We start from the raw sequence: 17,787 nt of genomic DNA, 5'->3' as shown, positions 1-17,787 counted from the left end.
CGCTACTCTGCCTTCCTGTTCAGTAACTCTTACTTTTGCCTGAAGTAATAGCATCTTCTCCTTCTCCATCTAGAGATTTTTGTGTGTGTGCCATCAAGGTTAGCAAACCTTACACTTAACCTAACACTTAAAAAATGCACTCATTATCTTATACCTAATAAATTCCAGAGTTTATTTTGGTTCTCCTCTGTTGCCCTTCCTAAAAAATGAGTTGAAGATGACAGTATTTTTCTTTACATGCTTGGTTGTGAGTTTTAAAGTTTTATTTAAATAAATGTTGAAGCTTAAGTTTAAAGAAAGCATTGCAGAGGCCCACAGTCTCCTGGGTCCCGGCCGGTGGAGGCGCACCTGTCCATGTTCCACATTCGCTGACTGTACTCCCTGCACTCCACTCAAGGTGAGAGTTCAGATAGTCTTGAAGGGGAATCAGCTTCAGGATGGAAGGACCCAGGAGAGGCCCCGAAGGGGGGATTCTGTAAATACGGACTATGAGTGTGCAGAGCTCTGTGCCATGGTACTTCCTTGGGACTCTGACTTGGCTGACAACTTGTGCTGTCACAGGATTTTTTAGAACTCTGCCCTTTTGTCTGAAGCTCAAGGCCAAGGAGATTTAGGATAGAGCTGACCCCTGCACCAGGCTGGGAGGCTCCAGCCCTTGTAGATGCCACTTATTATTAAGTGGCCAGAATACCAGAGATGTGGGTTCCATGGTCAGCTGCACACTAAGTGTTTACCTTTACATTTGGATCACCTTGTAGTCTTTAATTATTGGTCCCTGAGGCCAAGTCCACAACTTGCCTTCTAGTCACTTGCCTGCCCATCAGTGGTGGTGGATGTGTTAGCTGGTAGATTTGGAATCAGTCACCAATCTTTCTGTACTGTCTTGGTTAGGTCTGTATAAGTAGGGGCAGCCTAGCCCTGAGACCCAGAGAGCTGCTGTCCTTTTTCTCCTTGCGGGAGGAAATAAAACTGGGGAACACAATGTCCTTCCATAGCATAGGAAGAAGAAAATAAAAGTCTCCTTTCCACCATCGTTGACTTGTGTGTGTTGCATGAAACATCTTCCTGTGGGAGTGGTACTGGGTCTCCATTTTCAGCTAGAGTAACCTTTGAAGTGTTTGAACTAGGTCTCTATAGAAGAATGGATGGGACAGGCTGCCACGGGAATCATTCTTGACCTTTTCAGTGCCAAAACTGGGGCAGTGTTACTTTAGCACTCAACCATTTGCTCCATCATCTGTCAGGAGGTACTGTCTATAGCAAAAGGAGAACACGTCCTGTGGGTCCCTAGTTTGGCCTTTGGAAGACATGGCTAATGGCTCAGGGATTCTTACTGCCTTTGCATGGAAAGGCTAGACAACTCCTGTATTTATTATTATTAAGACAGGGTCTTGCCCTGTTGCCCAGGCTGAGTTGCAGTGTTGTGATTACAGCTCCCTGCAGCTTGGAATTCCTGGGCTCAAGCAATCCTCCCACCTCTGCCTGAGTAGGTGGGACTACAGGCTGGAGCCACTGCTCCTGGCACCAATTCTGTATATCTCAACACTCATGATTCCCCAAGGAGAAAGAAAAACCATACTTTTATTCCAGCATCCAGTATGCCTTGTGTATACCTGTATACCAGTTTTAAAGTTGTTGGTTTCATCTCATTAAGTAATAGTTAAGAGTCCTCTGAGGCAGCAGGAGGATGTGGAGAGTGGCACAGGTCAGGGTCAGGAGACCTGAGTTCCATGAAGGGTAGCAGCAATAGCAACTATTATTGGGGGCTTACATGTACCAGGCGCTGTGCTAAGTGCTTTACATGTATGACCTCACTTCATGGGGCAAGGATACTCATCAGTAGTCTCATTTTACAAATGAGGAAACCGAGGCTCAAAGAGGATAAGTCACTTAGCCAAAATGTCCCAGCCAGGATTCTTTTGGGTGAGCTCCCCAAAATCCGTCTAACTCCTACCCTATACTCCCTCCACTGGGAGCTGTGCGACTTTGAGCAAGAAGCTTCATCCCATTGGGCCTCGGTTTACCATTGGAAAGGACTTGTGGGCGAGGTTGAATGAGCACAGCAGATGGCCTGTGGTTATTTAAAGCAGTGCTTCCCTGGTGGTTTGATATCACAGCGATCATAGAAATACTTGTGTGGCCCGGTGAAATGGAGGCGGAAACTCAGTTTCCACTTCACAGGGCCTGACAGGAGGGGGCTGAGAACGATTCGGAGGTTTCCTGTATTCTTAAAACAGACTACCCCTTCCCAACGCACAACCCCGAGCAAGTGGCCGTGGGTTCCCAAGCGCCTCTCCTCCCAGGGCCATGGGTATGACCACTGAAAAGCGGGTTAGGCCGGGGAGTTCAGAACCAGGAGTGAATCGAAACTACCCCAGGAAGACGGCAGCGAAGACAATCCTGTTCTTAGGGGAACGCAATCTTCGGACACCAGAGGTTCCCCTATGATGCTATTCTGTGACAGCCTCGCACTTGAGCCGGATGAGAATTGTAAAAACCCAGGTTGGGCGACAGGACGGCGCGTCTTCCCGGCTCCTTTCCAGAGTTTAGGAGGAGCCATGCAGACTCAGCCGGCCTTTGGGTGTAGGTGGGCAGGCCCGGGGCGCCCTCTCGAGACCCCTTCAACCTCCCGGGGGCAGCAACACCGTGTCGGCTATGAATGGCACCTCCGGAAAACTCAGGCTTGGAACAGGTAACCCCCCCGTTTCCGCAGGCCAGAAATCAGCACCCGCAACCGAAAGACGCGCAGGCTGGGAGTGGCAGCGGGACAGCCAGTGGCGGACCTTCACTGAGAGCGATGGGACCCGACCGCACGGGCTGGGCCCTGAGGCCACTATGCGGTGCTCTAGTCTAAGGTCTCCCGGGGGCAGGAGCCAGCGCGATTGTAGCTGGCCAGCAGGGGCTGGGCTGAAGGCTGGCAGAGACTGGAGACCCCGACCCTTCCCACGTGGACTCCGGGATCCCTCTCCCAGCAGCCGCCCACCTGGGGCCCTAAGCCAATAAGAGCTCGAGATATATATGACTCACCGTGCCTGGGCCAATCAGCTTGACGCGCGCTCTTCGCCCTTACCTCCCGCGATAACCTGGCGTCCTCGGCCTTCACAATAAAAACTCTCCGCCGGAAAACGAGCTCTCCCCGCCCACCGCGCCGACACCGGAAGCGAGGCGTGTCTGCGAGATCACTCCGCGCTCCGGCGGCGAAGGAAAGAACGGACTCTGATCATAGAAGTCTAGTAAAGTAGTACACCTCTCTCGTTTCCTGAGGTCATAAGAACAAACACCTTTTCTCGTCACAGCTACGCGCTTTGTATAAACGGTTGGGGCGTCAAAGGGAGAGAAGCGAGCGGGCGGGAGGAGACGGTCACGTGGCGTGGCGGAAGGATGCGTCTGTGCTGCGTCCCCGTAGAGACGAAGTCTATAAAGGGCCAGCGGGCAGCCGCTGCGGCCATTTCTATTTCGTCCGCCCACAGATGTAGTTTTGTTCGCACGTGCGCGCTTTCCCTCCTCCCCGCCCGCAGGGTCCACGGCCACCATGGCGTATTAAGGGCAGCAGTGCCTGCGGCAGCATTGGCCTTTGCAGCGGCGGCAGCAGCACCAGGCTCTGCAGCGGCACCACCCCCAGCGGCTTAAGCCATGGCGTGAGTACCAGGGCGGGTCGTCCAGCTGTGCTCCCTGGGCCGGCGCAGGTTTTGGGTTGGTGGGGTGCGACCTGGGGCCGGGGCGGTGCCGCCAAGCAGGAAGCGATTTTACGAGCGCCTGGGACGCGTCGTCTTTGCTTGGGTGTCCCCGAGACGCTCGCGTGCCCGGGATCGGGAAAGCCTATTCAGGTGCCAGGACTGCTTCCACGAGGGCCCTGCCGCCCTCGGATCCCGAGCCCCGCAAGGGTCCCAGGGGTCTCGGCTTACCCCCCCACCCCCGCGAAACGTGGCAGGAACCAAGATGGCGGCGGCAGGGCGGTGGCGCGGGCGTGAGTCAAGGGCGGGCGGTGGGCGGGGCGCGGCCGCCCTGGCCGTATTTGGACGCGGGGACGGAGCGCCTTCCTCTTGGTGGCCGGTGGAAGAATCGCCTGGTCTCCGTGAGCGTCCATTTTGTGGAACCTGAGCCGCAGCAGGGAGGGGCGGATACAACTGCCCCGTTGCCGACTCTCTAGATGGCTGTTCTAGAGAAGTCCCGCCTCGTAAGTGGAAAGATGAGATTCTCAGACCAGCTAACCTCTAATGGGAGTTGGCTTCTGATTCCCATTCAGGCTTCTCACGGCATTCAGCAGCAGCGTTGCTGTAACCGACAAAGACATCTTCGAATTAAGCACATTCCTCGATTCCAGCAAAGCACCGCAACATGACCGAAATGAGCTTCCTGAGCAGCGAGGTGTTGGTGGGGGACTTGATGTCCCCCTTCGACCAGTCGGGTTTGGGGGCTGAAGAAAGTCTAGGTCTCTTAGATGACTACCTGGAGGTGGCCAAGCACTTCAAACCTCATGGGTTCTCCAGCGACAAGGCTAAGGCGGGCTCCTCCGAATGGCTGGCTGTGGAGGGGTTGGTCAGTCCCTCCAACAACGGCAAGGGTGAGTGGGCCACCACCTCATCGTCTGGGTGGGATCTAGGGTTAGGCGCCTGCTACCTTTGTATCTGACTCACTTGGCCCTATCATTCAAATCTTTTGCAGAGGATGCCTTCTCCGGGACAGATTGGATGTTGGAGAAAATGGATTTGAAGGAGTTCGACTTTGATGCCCTGTTGGGTATAGATGACCTGGAAACCATGCCAGATGACCTTTTGACCACGTTGGATGACACGTGTGATCTCTTTGCCCCCCTAGTCCAGGAGACTAACAAGGAGCCCCCCCAGACGGTGAACCCAATTGGCCATCTCCCAGAAAGTTTAACAAAACCCGACCAGGTTGCCCCCTTCACCTTCTTGCAACCTCTTTCCCTTTCCCCAGGGGTCCTGTCCTCCACTCCAGATCATTCCTTTAGTTTAGAGCTGGGCAGTGAAGTGGATATCACTGAAGGAGATAGGAAGCCAGACTCCACTGCTTATGTTGCCATGATCCCTCAGTGCATAAAGGAGGAAGACACCCCCTCAGATAATGATAGTGGCATCTGTATGAGCCCAGAATCCTATCTGGGCTCTCCTCAGCATAGCCCCTCTACCAGGGGCTCGCCAAATAGGAGCCTCCCATCTCTAGGTGTTCTTTGTGGTTCTGCCCGCCCCAAACCTTACGACCCTCCTGGAGAGAAGATGGTAGAAGCAAAAGTAAAGGGTGAGAAACTGGATAAGAAGCTGAAAAAAATGGAGCAAAACAAGACAGCAGCCACTAGGTACCGCCAGAAGAAGAGGGCGGAGCAGGAGGCTCTCACTGGCGAGTGCAAAGAGCTGGAAAAGAAGAATGAGGCTCTAAAAGAGAGGGCGGATTCCCTAGCCAAGGAGATCCAGTACCTGAAGGATTTGATAGAGGAGGTCCGCAAGGCAAGGGGGAAGAAAAGGGTCCCCTAGTTGAGGGTAGTCGGGAGCGTCAATGTGCTTGTACATAGAGTCTCTGCTGTTGCTGTGTGTTGGAATAAATTATTTTGTAAGGAAAGTACTTGTGTGAATTCCTTTTCTGGCAAAGTAAGCGAGTGAGGCGCCACCCACCCATCCCAAGCTGGTCATAACATTCCTTGTGAGATCTGGGGAGGAGGGCAGTCCAGGACTGAAGATGGGTGCCCAGAGTGGGATCTGCTCGCCCTGCTAGGTGTGAGCCACGATGCCTGATGACTTTCATGGGGCCATAGAGCCGGATAGCTGGCCAGCTGTAGCAAGTTGGGTCGTTTACCCGGAGCTGAGTTCGTTGGTTGTGTAGGGAGGAGGCTGGAGATCTCGGAGGTTCGGAGGGAGGGACGGCCTGGGCCTCCACATATTTATTCAAGAGGGCTTCATGCCAACAGCCGTCGCTTGAAACCCTGGATAAGGTTGCACAGTCCTTGAGATAAGTACACAAGATTAGGTTTCACTTGTTAGCTGAAGAGTTCTGCAGAAACGTCTCTGAAGAAAGAAATAGCTCTTTTTGGCAATTGATGCTGAAGCAGGACAGGAGCTGAGGGTTGGCCTCCGTTTTTCCTTATGGGGTGGAAGGATGACATCCTGCACAGGTTCTGGCTAGAGCTGGGCACAAAGGCGACAGTTCCTGTGAAGGCTGTTCCTGTTGCTACCTAAACTAGAAGGCCTGGCGTCATGCTAGGATGGATCAGCGCTCAGAAACCACGCCTCCTCACCGCAGCTTCGGACTTCCAGGTAGGCGATGTCTTTTGTGTTGCGGATGAGTGCTTGAATGCAAGGATCAGCGCATCCTGGGTAGGTCTGGCCTTCCTCTTGTGTCCTTCAGGATCAGTTTTTCTTCTGTGGAAGGTGGTGTACACTGGGTGTGCCCGGGGAATGGCTGGGAGAGTGAGGGTGAGTGCGCCCAGGCACTGCCGTAACTGAGCACAGCACGTGTGTTTCACCCAGTCCTGGCAGCACACCCAGGAGGCAGATGCCACACCCAGGAGGATTTTTTTTTTTTTTTTGAGACAGGGTCTCTCCCTGTTGCCCAGGCTAGAGTGCAATGGTGCGATCTCAGCTCACCACAACCTCCGCTTCCCGGATTCAAACGATTCTCATGCCTCAGCCTCCTGAGTAGCTGGGATTACAGGTTCTCGCCACCATGCCCAGCTAATTTTTGTATTTTTAGTAGAGACAGGGTTTCACCATGTTGGCCAGGCTAGTCTCGAACTCCTGACCTCCTGATCCACCCACCTTGGCCTTCCCAAAGTGCTGGGATTACAAGCATGAAGCACTGCGCCTGGCCTTTTTTTTTTTTTTCTTTTTTCTTTTTAGAGATGGAGCCTATTGCCCAGGCTGGAGTGCAGTGGTGCAGTCTCGGCTCACTGCAATCCCTGCCTCCCAGTTTCAAGCGATTCTCCTGCCTCAACCTCCCGAGTAGCTGGCATTACAGACGACTGCCACCATGCCCAGCTAATTTTTGTATTTTTAGTGGGGATGGGGCTTTGTCATGTTGGCCAGGCTGGTCTCGAACTCCTGACTTCAGGTGATCTGCCCGTCTCGGCCTCTTAAAGTGCTGGGATTACAGGCGTAACCTACCACGTCCAGCTCACCCAGGAGGATTTTGAGCAAAGAGGTAGAGCTGGAATTTGAACCTAGGACTCAGGCTCCAGTCTGGGCTCTTCATTTTGCCTCTTGAGCTGGAAACAAATGGCCTGTAATGACCTGCATGGTGGGGCCCACATGACCTTTCCGGTGCCCAGTATAGACGGTCACCTGAGAGCCAACTGTTGATGGAATGCATGCAACTGCTTGTGGAGAAGTTGCCCGAGGCACCACTGGAAGTGGGCATCACACATAGGTCTTGGACCTGGTGCTCTTTGAGGTCTTTCCTGCTGAGATTCTAGAATTCTCCAAAGGCCATGGGCCTCCATCCACATCCAGGTACTAAATAGGCATTAGGGTGTGGCCAACAGCATCAGAGTCATCTAGTGCCAGTGGGGGTCGGCCCTCATTTGGCAGACGAGAAACGGAGGCACCAAGAAGGGCAGTGCAGGCTAGTGGTGTGGACCCAGGATGCTGGGGCTGTGCCCTTCCCAGGCCCCTGTAGCTAAGGCCTCCCACACCCAGAAGGCACCACTCAGGTCACAGTGGCTTTGCCCTTCTCCTTGACCTCAGCTCCTCCGCTCACTGTGCTCCTGGCCTTTTTCCATCTGTCTGCCAAGCTTGGTCCTGCCTCAGAGCCTCGCACTTGCCATTTTTTTTGTAACTTTTTTCTCCATTGAGTTTATCTGTATGCAGATTCACTTTCTGTTCTCCATTCCCTAACTACAATATAAGGTCACTCTATGGCAGCAGGTATTTTGCTACCTTGTTCATTCCGGTACTTCCAGGACTAGAGCAGTGCCTGGGAAATAGCAAAAATGACTGCAGCGAAAATGTTCAAAGAGCTCTGATGCTCTAGGCGCCTTCCAGTGATGAGCTCAGAGTCCTCCTGAGGCTGTGAGGAGGGTCTTATGACTGCACCCCTCTTACTGATGCAGCTGAGACCCAGACTTAGGCACCCCCTTGGGAAGTCTGGGTGGGGGTGGACACTGGCCCACAGGCAGTTGGTATAGGCAGTGATAGTGACCTGGACAAACCAGCTGGATTTGGCTAGGCAGATGTCTGTTCCGGAGAGCCCAGCGCAATAAGGGGTATGGGAGGAAGGGGCGGAGGTGAGGCTGATGTCCAGCCACCACCCTGCATGTGGCAACTTATGGTCCCTGCCAGGCCTTGGCCAGCCCAGCCTACGTGACCAGCTCAGAGGTGGAGCTGGGCTTTACCCAGTTACCAGGGGCCGGGGGCTGGGGGATAGGAAGGGACCTCACAGGCGGGAGCGGACAGCTCTCAGCATTTTCTCCTGCTTTGTGTCGGGACAAGGCTGTAGGTTGTGGAGAGCAGAGAACCACCTTCATCTTTTGTACAACTAGTCCTGAGTGGGTGCCCACTCTGCACTACACTGTTTGGGTGCTGGCTACAGCAGTGAGCCAAGTAAACATCCCTGCCCTCATGGAGCTTTGCTTCTGGTAAAGGAGACAGATGGACCCTAAAAAGAAAAAAATGTGACATGTGTCACATTCAGATGTAACACAGCAGCTGGGTCAGGCATGGACATGCTGGGCATGCTCCTTAAGATGGGTGCTCAGGGAGTCACAGGGCTCAGCTCAGCAGGGACTGGGCTGGGATCAGCAAGGAGAGGCAGCCAGGATGTGAGTGTGAAGAGGGGATCCCCCCAAGCAAGAGAAAGGATGGAGGGCCCATTTCCTGAGATCTGGAAAACCAGGGGAAGAGCATGATTTTATTTCAAAGAGGCCAGGTAGAAATAAAAAGTTCCTGGCTTTGGGAGGCCGAGGCGGGCGGATCACGAGGTCAGGAGATCAAGACCATCCTGGCTAACACAGTGAAACCCCGTCTCTACTAAAAATACAAAAAAAAAAAAATTAGCCGGGCGTAGTGGCGGGCGCCTGTAGTCCCAGCTACTCAGGAAGGCTGAGGCAGGAGAATGGCGTGAACCCGGGAGGCGGAGCTTGCAGTGAGCCGAGATCGCGCCACTGCACTCCAGCCTGGGCGGCAGAGCGAGACTCCGTCTCAAAAAAAAAAAAAAAAAAAAAAAAAAAAATTAGCAGGGTGAGGCCGGGCACGGGGGCTCATGCCTGTAATCCCAGCACTTTGGAAGGCCGAGGCAGGCGGATCAGGAGGTCAGGAGATCGAGACCATCCTGGCTAACATGGTGAAACCCCCATCTCTACTAAAAATACGAAAAATTAGCTGGGCATGGTGGCGGGCACCTGTAGTCCTAGCTACTTGGGAGGCTGAGGCAGAAGAATGGCATGAACCCGGGAGGCAGAGGATGCAGTGAGCTGAGATCACGTCACTGCACTCCAGCCTGGGTGGCAGAGCAAGACTCCGTCTCAAAAAAATATAAAAAATAAAAATTAGCTGGGCGTGGCGGCACATGCCTGTAATCCCAGCTACTTGGGAAGCTGAGGCAGGAGAATCGCTTGAACCCGGGAGGCAGAGGTTGCAGTGAGCAGTGCCACTGCACTCCAACATGGGTGACAAAGTGAGGCTCCATCTCAAAAAAAAAAAAAAAGTCCCCTCAGTGACGCCCAAGTGCCAACCACCCTTGCCTAGGTGGCCCATGGGGTGGGGTGGGGGCTCTCAGCCTAGTTGGGGGACTGAAGGTGGACACTTAGACCAAGTAGAAAGTGGCAGCTTCAGGAGACAGAGCAGGGCCTCCCAGCTGGGCTTTGAAGGGTGGGGAGAGTTGTGGACAGAGAATGGGAACAACACCCCATGAAAGTCAGCCAGGCAGGAAAGAACGGGGCACACACCAAGTGCCACAGTCCCACTGCCTGTGGCAGAGGCCTTTGCCCAGGCTAAGCTCTGAGCCTGCAGCTGGGCCCCAGCAGAGTCCCATGTTGCAGTCCTGGCCCACTCCTGCCTGGCCCCCTTGGCCAACTCCTCTAGTAGCAAAGAGGGTCAGAGTGTGGGGGCTTGAGCAGCCCATCCCACTGTGGAAGACACAGGAAGCCATGACTGGGGCCCTCCTGTGGGGCATGGGGTAGGTTCCTCAAACTCTGCTTCCCCAAACCACCTGTGACGCAAATGCTTCCGGTGCTTTCACACCCATCCATGGTGTCTAGACCGGGGAAGGCCTCCTGCTTTGTCCTGTCAGCCCTGGGTTGAAGTGACAACTCCGTTTCCTCTTTTTTTGAGACAGAGTCTTGCTCTGTCACCCAGGCTGAGGTGCAGTAACGCCATCTTGGCTCGTTGCAGCCTCCGCCTCTCGGGCTCCAGTGATCCTCCCACCCCAGCCCTCTTCCCCGCAAGCAGCTGGGACCACGAGTGCACACCACCATGCCCAGCTAATTATTGTATTTTTTGGTAGAGATGGGGTTTTGCCATGTTGGCCAGGCTGGTTTTGAACTCCTGACCTCAGGTGATCCACCTGCCTCAGCCTTCCACAGTGCTGGGATTACATGTGTGAGCCACCACATCTGGCCTCAGTGTCTTCTTATTTGGGTCCTGTTGGTCACCAGGTCCTGGCCATCACAGTCAGCACCTCCTTGGCCCCCCATGGGGACAAACCTTGTCTCCTCCAGTGCTGCCCCAGTCACCCCAGCTCCCTGCTGCCTTCCAGACACCTGCACCAGAACTGCTCAGGGTGACACTTAAAAGGCAGACTCCTCAGTCCTGTCCTTGACCCACTGGACCAGAGTGCCAGCAGTAAACACAAATGACTGTCACCCAGAGGGGGCATGGACAGGCACCCAATAGTGCTACTTGGCATAAGTGTAAGATTTATTGGGAAGCTCACAAGTGGGGAAGCAGCAGGACCCTGGCTCCCATCCTCCTTGGGGGGCAGTGCCTGTCACTCTGCACTCAACCCAGGGAGGGAGCAGGAAGAACACTGGGCGATTATGTAACAGTGGGCGTGTCCTTGATAGAAAGGGGCCCCAGGCCTATGGTCAGCCTGTTCTTCCAGGCACTAGAGGCTGAATTGCCTTCTCGTTAAGCTGCTTAAAAGATTAAGGGCACGGGCCGGGCGCGGTGGCTCAAGCCTGTAATCCCAGCACTTTGGGAGGCCGAGATGGGCGGATCACGAGGTCAGGAGATCGAGACCATCCTGGCTAACACGGTGAAACCCCGTCTCTATTAAAAAATACAAAAAACTAGCCGGGCGAGGTGGCGGGCGCCTGTAGTCCCAGCTACTCGGGAGGCTGAGGCAGGAGAATGGCGTAAACCTGGGAGGTGGAGCTTGCAGTGAGCTGAGATCCGGCCACTGCACTCCAGCCTGGGCGACAGAGCGAGACTCCGTCTCCAAAAAAAAAAAAAAAAAAAAAAAGATTAAGGGCACGAGTCTCATGGATACATGGATATCCGAGTTTCTCTGCCCAGTGGGGTCATTACAGTCCAGCAGGCAGGAAGAGGCCCTGCTCTCTAAGGTTTGGGGTCACAGCACACTCCCTCCCCCTCCCACTGCTGATGGAGGTCACCTGGAGACAGGACCACTGCTGGGAAGATGTGTGGCCCCATCATGTCTTCATTTAGGATGGAATACCGGTTAAAGATCAGGAACAGACCACCCACGGCAGTGGGGGAGCAAATGCTCTTACAAAGAATGGGCCCCGAGGCAGTGTCATCAGGGAACCCAGGGAGCCAAATCGTCACTCCCAATCAGACCCAGCCTCAGGGGACTATGCCATGCTAGTATCTACCAGCAGCGATGGGAGTCAGCACACCAAGGAGCCCTTAGGCTGGGGTGGGCAGGGAAGAGTTCAGGAGACAAACGGAGCTGCCTGAAAACCTCCCAGGTCCCTTCCCCTGAGGCTCCCTGATGAATGGACTCCTGGGCTGACTTCTCACCTGTCCTCCACTGACCCCACCTCTGGGCTTCACTCACACAGTCATTCTGTACCTGCCTGTCCTTCACCTCCTGATCCCAACCCATTGCCTGCTGGAAGGGTCCCGTCTGCCTCCCCTCACCTCCATTCTTCAGCTCAGGCACACACCTGAGTGTGAAACCGTTTCTTCAGGTTACCTCCTGAGTCCCCTCTACTGTCCCCTCCCCACTACGACAGGCATTTGACCCCACCTGGCTGCACACCAGAGCCTGAGCGGGAAAGGGAACACACCTGGTGAAACGCTCCGCTCACGGCGGACTCCACGCTCCCCGGGTGTGGGCTGAAGCAGCACCACTCCCACTGCCGGACCTAGCCACCTGCATCAGAACTCCTCCCAGCAGCTATTTTTTGCCTCGTCACCTTTTCAGCTGTGGCGGCCACCCCCAGAGGAAAGGGGCTCCCCTGGTGTAGGGCAGTAGAGGCTGGTGTTCTGATGGCTGCCTGCCAGGGCTGGACTGGAGGACTTGTGACCCGGAGCTGAGAAGCACGTTGGGGGATGGGGGAAGGCAAGGTGGCGCTTTGGTGCCACAGGAGATGGGAGACCCCCCGTGGGGCAGATCAGCAGCACACACAGCTCTTGGGTTCGCATTTATTACAACTTGGAAGCCCACCCTTCTTCCTACTCCAGGAGGTGCCGTCCCCGAGGGCTCAGGAACCACAGCAAACAGCCCAGAGGCCCCACCTGGGCGAAAGCAAACAAAACAGATACGTTCCTTTCCGGCAGGTGCAGACGCTCTGCCCAGGCCTGCGGAAGCCAGCTCCAGTCTGTGTGTATATCCTCCCCAGGACTTCCGGCCCACCAGCTCCATTCCAGCCACCACACGGCTCCAGCTCCACGGCTTCCTCGAGCCAGGCTGGTCCTGCATCGCCATCTGCTGGCCGCGCGGCACGGCCGGGTCCTGGGGCCGGCAGAGGAGTCGGACGGAGGCGGCCGGATTGAAAGCCTCTTCACCGTGCCCTCCAGGGAGCCTAACTGCCGAAGTATTCCTGCTGGAACTTCTGGAAGTCTTCCTCGGTGAACACGGTGCCCTCGGCCTTCTTCTTCTTTTTGGTCTTGGCCACAGGCCGGTCACAAGCCTTGCGACCGCGGTTCTGGCGCAAAATCTGGGGAAGGTTCGGGACCTCTACTCATTTCAAGAGCAGAAGCGGCCCGCAAAGGTCACGGGGGAGTTCAGCGCAGGGCAGGGCTGGCCCAGCCTCCCACCCTGTGCTCAGGGCTGAGACCGCCATGGGTCCTAGGGGAACAGCCTCGGCTCTCACCTCCCAGGCCCCTTCCCATAGTCCCCTCGACAAACCTGCTGGCTCACAGACTCCGCCACGGTGCTTCTCGTCCTGGTCAGAAACTTCAGGTTTACTCTGAGGTGGTCTCGACACTCTCGCTTCCGGTACTCGTCTGTGGGTGGCAGGCAGGGGGCACCATTTCACATTCACTCCCCTTGGAAGCGTTCTCGGTCTCTGGCCCATGGCCCTGCCAAAGACCTTTCATCGTCCCCTTCCCAGATTATTATAGCAGCTGGGCTCTTCTCCATCAAATGCATTCTCTACACAGGTCCTGCTGAAAGCCCCAGGCTCTGGGCCCCCCCATTTTCCAACAATTATGTCCTGAATACTACTCACCAAGGGAGCGCTCTGGAGCTTACGCTTCAGTGAGAGATGAAGGACAACGACCCAGTATTTTACAAGTGCATATATTTCATGGAGAAAAACAAAATAGGAAACAGAAAAGGGGAATTCCAAGGGTGGAGGGTGCAATTTTAAATAGGAGGGAATGAGAAGGTCTCACTGAAACGACTTGGAGAGAGCTGTGGATATCCAGGGGGAGAGTATTTGTCTAGGTAGAGGAACACCCAGTGCAAAGGCCCTGAAGCAGAAATGTGTCAAATGTGTTTGTAAAACACAAAACAGCTGGAGTGGCTGGGTGCAGTGGCTCACACCTGTAATCTCAGCACTCTGGGAGGCTGAGGCAGGCACGTCACCTGAGGTCAGGAGTTTGAGACCAGCTTGGCCAACATGGTGAAACCCCGTCTGTATTAAAAATTAAAAAAACTAGCTGGGTGTGGTGGTGGGCACCTGTAATCCCAGCTACTCGGGAGGCTGAGGTAGGCGCATAGTTTGAACTCGGGAGGCAAGAGGTTGTAGTGAGATGAGACCGCACCACTGCACTCCAGCCTGGGTGACAAAACAAGACTGTCTCAAAAAACCCCAAAAACAACAACAAAAAAACAGCTGGAGTGGGTAGCAGGAAGAGAACAAGTTTGGCGGGGGGGGGGGGGGGGGGGGGGGTGGTGTAGGTCATGTATGCCTGGTCAGGCACCCTAAGACCACTACCTTTTACTGACTACAATGGGAGCCACCCAGAGGAGAAACAAGGAAAACAAGGAATGACTTCTGATTTTACAGGATCACTTTGGTTGCTGTTGAGATTACTGGGGGAGGGGGCGTGTGGAAGGCAGGAGACCCGCTAGGCTTCTGCAATAATCCAGGCAAGAGACAAAGAAGCTTGGAGCAAGGTGGCAGCCACAGAGGTGTTCTTTCCATTGGCTGCGAGGCTTGCCACTCCTCTCACTCAACATCTATGTGCCAAAACCTGTGCTGGACACCAGGGCTGCGGACAAGCCCAGGGGGGTGTGTGCCTTTAGGAGCTCCCATCTAACAGGGGAGGTGGGTGAGCACCCAAGACAGGACGGTGAGACAAGGGCTGGGACAGATAGGAATTAGGGCCGGGCGCGGTGGCTCAAGCCTGTAATCCCAGCACTTTGGGAGGCCGAGACGGGCGGATCACGAGGTCAGGAGATCGAGACCATCCTGGCTAATACGGTGAAACCCCGTTTCTACTAAAAAATACAAAAAACTAGCCGGGCGACGAGGCGGGCGCCTGTAGTCCCAGCTACTCGGGAGGCTGAGACAGGAGAATGGCGTGAACCCGGGAGGCGGAGCTTGCAGTGAGCTGAGAGCCGGCCACTGCACTCCAGCCTGGGCGGCAGAGCAAGACTCCGTCTCAAAAAAAAAAAAAAAAAAAAAAAAAGGAATGACCTCTGGCACTCCACACTCCTGCTTCATGGCAAGTATCGCTGGGCCTCAAACCTGTCTCACTCTCCTGCCTCCAAACTTTGGCTCAAGTTGTATTTCCTCCTTGGAATTCATAATTCTTTTAACAAATACCTTAACATATTTATGCATCAGACTCTAGGGATTCAGACACAGGAGCTTGTCACGTCCTGACACATCAAAATATCACCATCTTGCCCACACCAGCCCCTCCGAAAGTCTTTATGTCTGTTAAGTGACACCACATCCCCCAATAAACTAGGCTCCACCTTCACAGCCAGTTCACCACTAAAACCCCTCTAAAGGCTGAAATTCTCTGCTGTCCCCCCTTTAACGTATCTTTCACCTGCAAAATTCTCTTATCTCTGCTGCTATGGCCACTGCCTAGGCCACAGCATGTCCCATTTGAATGGAGTGGGTAATAGCAGCACTCTGGGACACAGTGCCTGGTTTCTACCTGTACCACCTGGGCAGGTGCCTTTTTCTGAATCTGTAAAACGGGGGTGATAGTAGTATCGACCTCAAAGGGCTGCTGTAAGGATCAAACGAGCTGACATTTGCACAGCACTTAGAATCAGCACCTGGCACAGAGTGTTAGTGAATGTGTTTAAATGCTCCATCTTTGATCCTTATTCACTAGGTCACCTTTATTAGCCTCTATTTTTTCAAATTCTCAAAGGCAACAACCTCCTTTCTAACTCAGGACCTTTGCACATGCTATTCTTCCTAGAATATTTTCCTACTTTTCACCTAGCTCACTCTTATACCTCCTTCAGCTCTCGGCTGAAATGTCGCTTCCTCAAAGAAGGCTGACTTGGCCCAAGTCCCCATCAGAGTACCGTAATCTTTTAATTCATAGGCTTCAATGCACTTAGCAATGATACACTGGGTTTGATATTCTTTGACGCTTCTCTCCCCACTAGGGCCGTAGTCCACGAGGGCCAGGACGGTGGCGTGTTCTGTCACCTTCGTATGTCCAGGAGCCCGCTCCGCGCCTGGCACACAGTAGGTCTAGAAATACCTGGCCGACGCTTCAAACCCTGCCTCACGCGCCACCTCCTCTGGGGCGCAGGTCCCAGCACCGGAGGCAGCGCTTTCAGCCCCTTCCCGAACTTACCCAGTGCCGACTTTGGCACCTTTCCCTTGGCCGAGTTCCGCAGTTTCTGGGCCTGAATTGCCTTCGTCTTCCGGGGCCGTTTCACCGAAGCCCCTCTCGGCTTGGTCTGACCTGGAGGGTCCCGGGGGGCTACAGGGGAAGAGAGAAGAAGGGACCCAGGTCGGAGGGCGCGCAGTGTTCCCATGCCACTGGGGCTAAGCCCGGCCTGGATTGTTTTCCATGCAGGGCTCCCGCCCGCAGCCACTGCCATACTCCTGCCCGCGCCGGACGTCCCCTGGCCAGCCCTCCTCACCCTCGGACGCCGCCAGCAGCTCCAAACCCCGCCGCAGCAGCGCCGCGGACATGGCTGCGCTTGGCTCCGCCCACGAGCCTCACACTACTTCCGACCTGGCAGTCCTAGCCTTCTCGGCGGAAATCCGAGCCGGAACAGAGGGTTCTGGAGGGGATGGGCGGAAGTGCCCATCTTTCTTAGGACGCATGCGTTAGAGGTTTATATGTGAGCGGAAGAAGGGGCGGAAACTGGAGGTGGGTTTAAGGCGCAGAAGGACATATTTCAATCCCAATCCACCTGGCGCCTGGCGCTCAGGTCCCTCCTTCCCCGGAAGCCGTCTGCAACCAGCTCCGCCGTGTTGGCCAATCCTCTCGGGTCTCGCGGCTCCGTGGCGGGCTAGGCTGGGGACTGGGCGGAGTGTTTTTCGTATACTTCAACCAGCGCAAGACATCGCACAGGTTGAGTGCAGTATGAAAATCCAGCTGTATTGCTGTAAGCCAGACATTGAAGACATATTTTTGTTTTGAAAAATACAATTATTTCTCGGCCGGGCGCGGTGGCTCAAGCCTGTAATCCCAGCACTTTGGGAGGCCGAGACGGGCGGATCACGAGGTCAGGAGATCGAGACCATCCTGGCTAACACGGGGAAACCCCGTCTCTACTAAAAACTACAAAAAACTAGCGGGCGAGGTGGCGGCGCCTGTAGTCCCAGCTACTCGGGAGGCTGAGGCAGGAGAATGGCGTAAACCCGGGAGGCAGAGCTTGCAGTGAGCTGAGATCCGGCCACTGCACTCCAGCCTGGGCGACAGAGCGAGACTCCGTCTCAAAAAAAAAAAAAAAAAAAAAAAAAGAAAAATACAATTATTTCTCAAAATATGTGTTTATGTTACAAAGCAATGGGTTTATTGTTATTTTAAGTGAATTGATGAATATGTAAATTTTTTCTGTTTTAGTTTCTAGTATGGCAAATATCAATTGCCGACATACAAAAATTCTTTGGAATCCTGAATTTTTAAAATTTATTTTATTTAATTAAATTAATTTTTTTTGAGACAGTGTCTTGCTCTGTCGCCCAGGCTGGAGTGCAGTGCCGGCTCACTGCAACTTCAGCCTCCCGGGTTCAAGCGCTTCTTTTGTTTGTTTTTTTTTTTCAAGCTCTTTTTTTGCCTTAGCCTCCCGAGTAACTGAGATTACAGGCACCCGCCACCACGCCCGGCTAATTTCCTTTTTAAAAAATTTTTAGGCCGGGCGCGGTGGCTCAAGCCTGTAATCCCAGCACTTTGGGAGGCCGAGACGGGCGGATCACGAGGTCAGGAGATCGAGACCATCCTGGCTAATACGGTGAAACCCCGTCTCTACTAAAAAATACAAAAAACTAGCCGG

At 54.2% G+C, this 17,787-nt stretch overlaps 2 protein-coding genes across 3 annotated transcripts; one reads left to right on the top strand and one right to left on the bottom strand.

The window, feature by feature from the left end:
• Positions 1–2,136: 2,136 nt before the first annotated feature.
• ATF4 (activating transcription factor 4) lies at positions 2,137–5,580 on the top strand. Its single transcript, XM_033233895.1, has 3 exons — positions 2,137–3,638; positions 4,247–4,564; positions 4,666–5,580. Exons 2-3 carry the CDS (start codon positions 4,339–4,341, stop codon positions 5,493–5,495), a joined length of 1,056 nt encoding a protein of 351 aa, XP_033089786.1. The 5' UTR covers positions 2,137–3,638; positions 4,247–4,338; the 3' UTR covers positions 5,496–5,580.
• Positions 5,581–12,543: 6,963 nt separating this feature from the next.
• On the bottom strand, positions 12,544–16,662 carry RPS19BP1 (ribosomal protein S19 binding protein 1). Of its 2 annotated transcripts, none has more exons than XM_033233893.1 (4): positions 16,521–16,662; positions 16,134–16,262; positions 13,264–13,361; positions 12,544–13,072 (listed from the first exon to the last, which is right to left on the bottom strand). In XM_033233893.1, the coding sequence occupies exons 1-4, from the start codon at positions 16,594–16,596 to the stop codon at positions 12,938–12,940; spliced, it is 438 nt and encodes a 145-aa protein (XP_033089784.1). In that variant the 5' UTR covers positions 16,597–16,662; the 3' UTR covers positions 12,544–12,937. The 2 variants fall into 2 exon arrangements, with proteins under 2 accessions (XP_033089784.1, XP_033089785.1); XM_033233894.1 differs by having other exon boundaries at positions 16,426–16,593.
• Between the last annotated feature and the right edge of the window lie 1,125 nt (positions 16,663–17,787).

Source organism: Trachypithecus francoisi, unplaced genomic scaffold (genome assembly GCF_009764315.1).
Source record: "Trachypithecus francoisi isolate TF-2019V2 unplaced genomic scaffold, Tfra_2.0 Lachesis_group14, whole genome shotgun sequence".
NCBI classification, from domain to species: Eukaryota; Metazoa; Chordata; class Mammalia; order Primates; family Cercopithecidae; genus Trachypithecus; species Trachypithecus francoisi.
The sequence above is the reverse complement of the archived record's forward strand: the minus strand, read 5'-3'. Positions and strand labels throughout refer to the sequence as shown.

What these genes read in the sequence shown, in the direction of transcription:
- ATF4 (XM_033233895.1), top strand. Translation starts at nt 4,339, where the DNA reads ATGACCGAAATGAGCTTCCTGAGCAGCGAGGTGTTGGTGGGGGACTTG. An exon ending in TCCCTCCAACAACGGCAAGG is followed by an intron (nt 4,565 to 4,665) that starts GTGAGTGGGCCA and finishes AATCTTTTGCAG; the next exon opens with AGGATGCCTTCTCCGGGACA.
- RPS19BP1 (XM_033233893.1), bottom strand. Translation starts at nt 16,596, where the DNA reads ATGGGCACTTCCGCCCATCCCCTCCAGAACCCTCTGTTCCGGCTCGGA. An exon ending in GAGAAGGCTAGGACTGCCAG is followed by an intron (nt 16,263 to 16,520) that starts GTCGGAAGTAGT and finishes CTTCCCCTGTAG; the next exon opens with CCCCCCGGGACCCTCCAGGT. An exon ending in CGGAGTCTGTGAGCCAGCAG is followed by an intron (nt 13,073 to 13,263) that starts GTTTGTCGAGGG and finishes AACCTTCCCCAG; the next exon opens with ATTTTGCGCCAGAACCGCGG.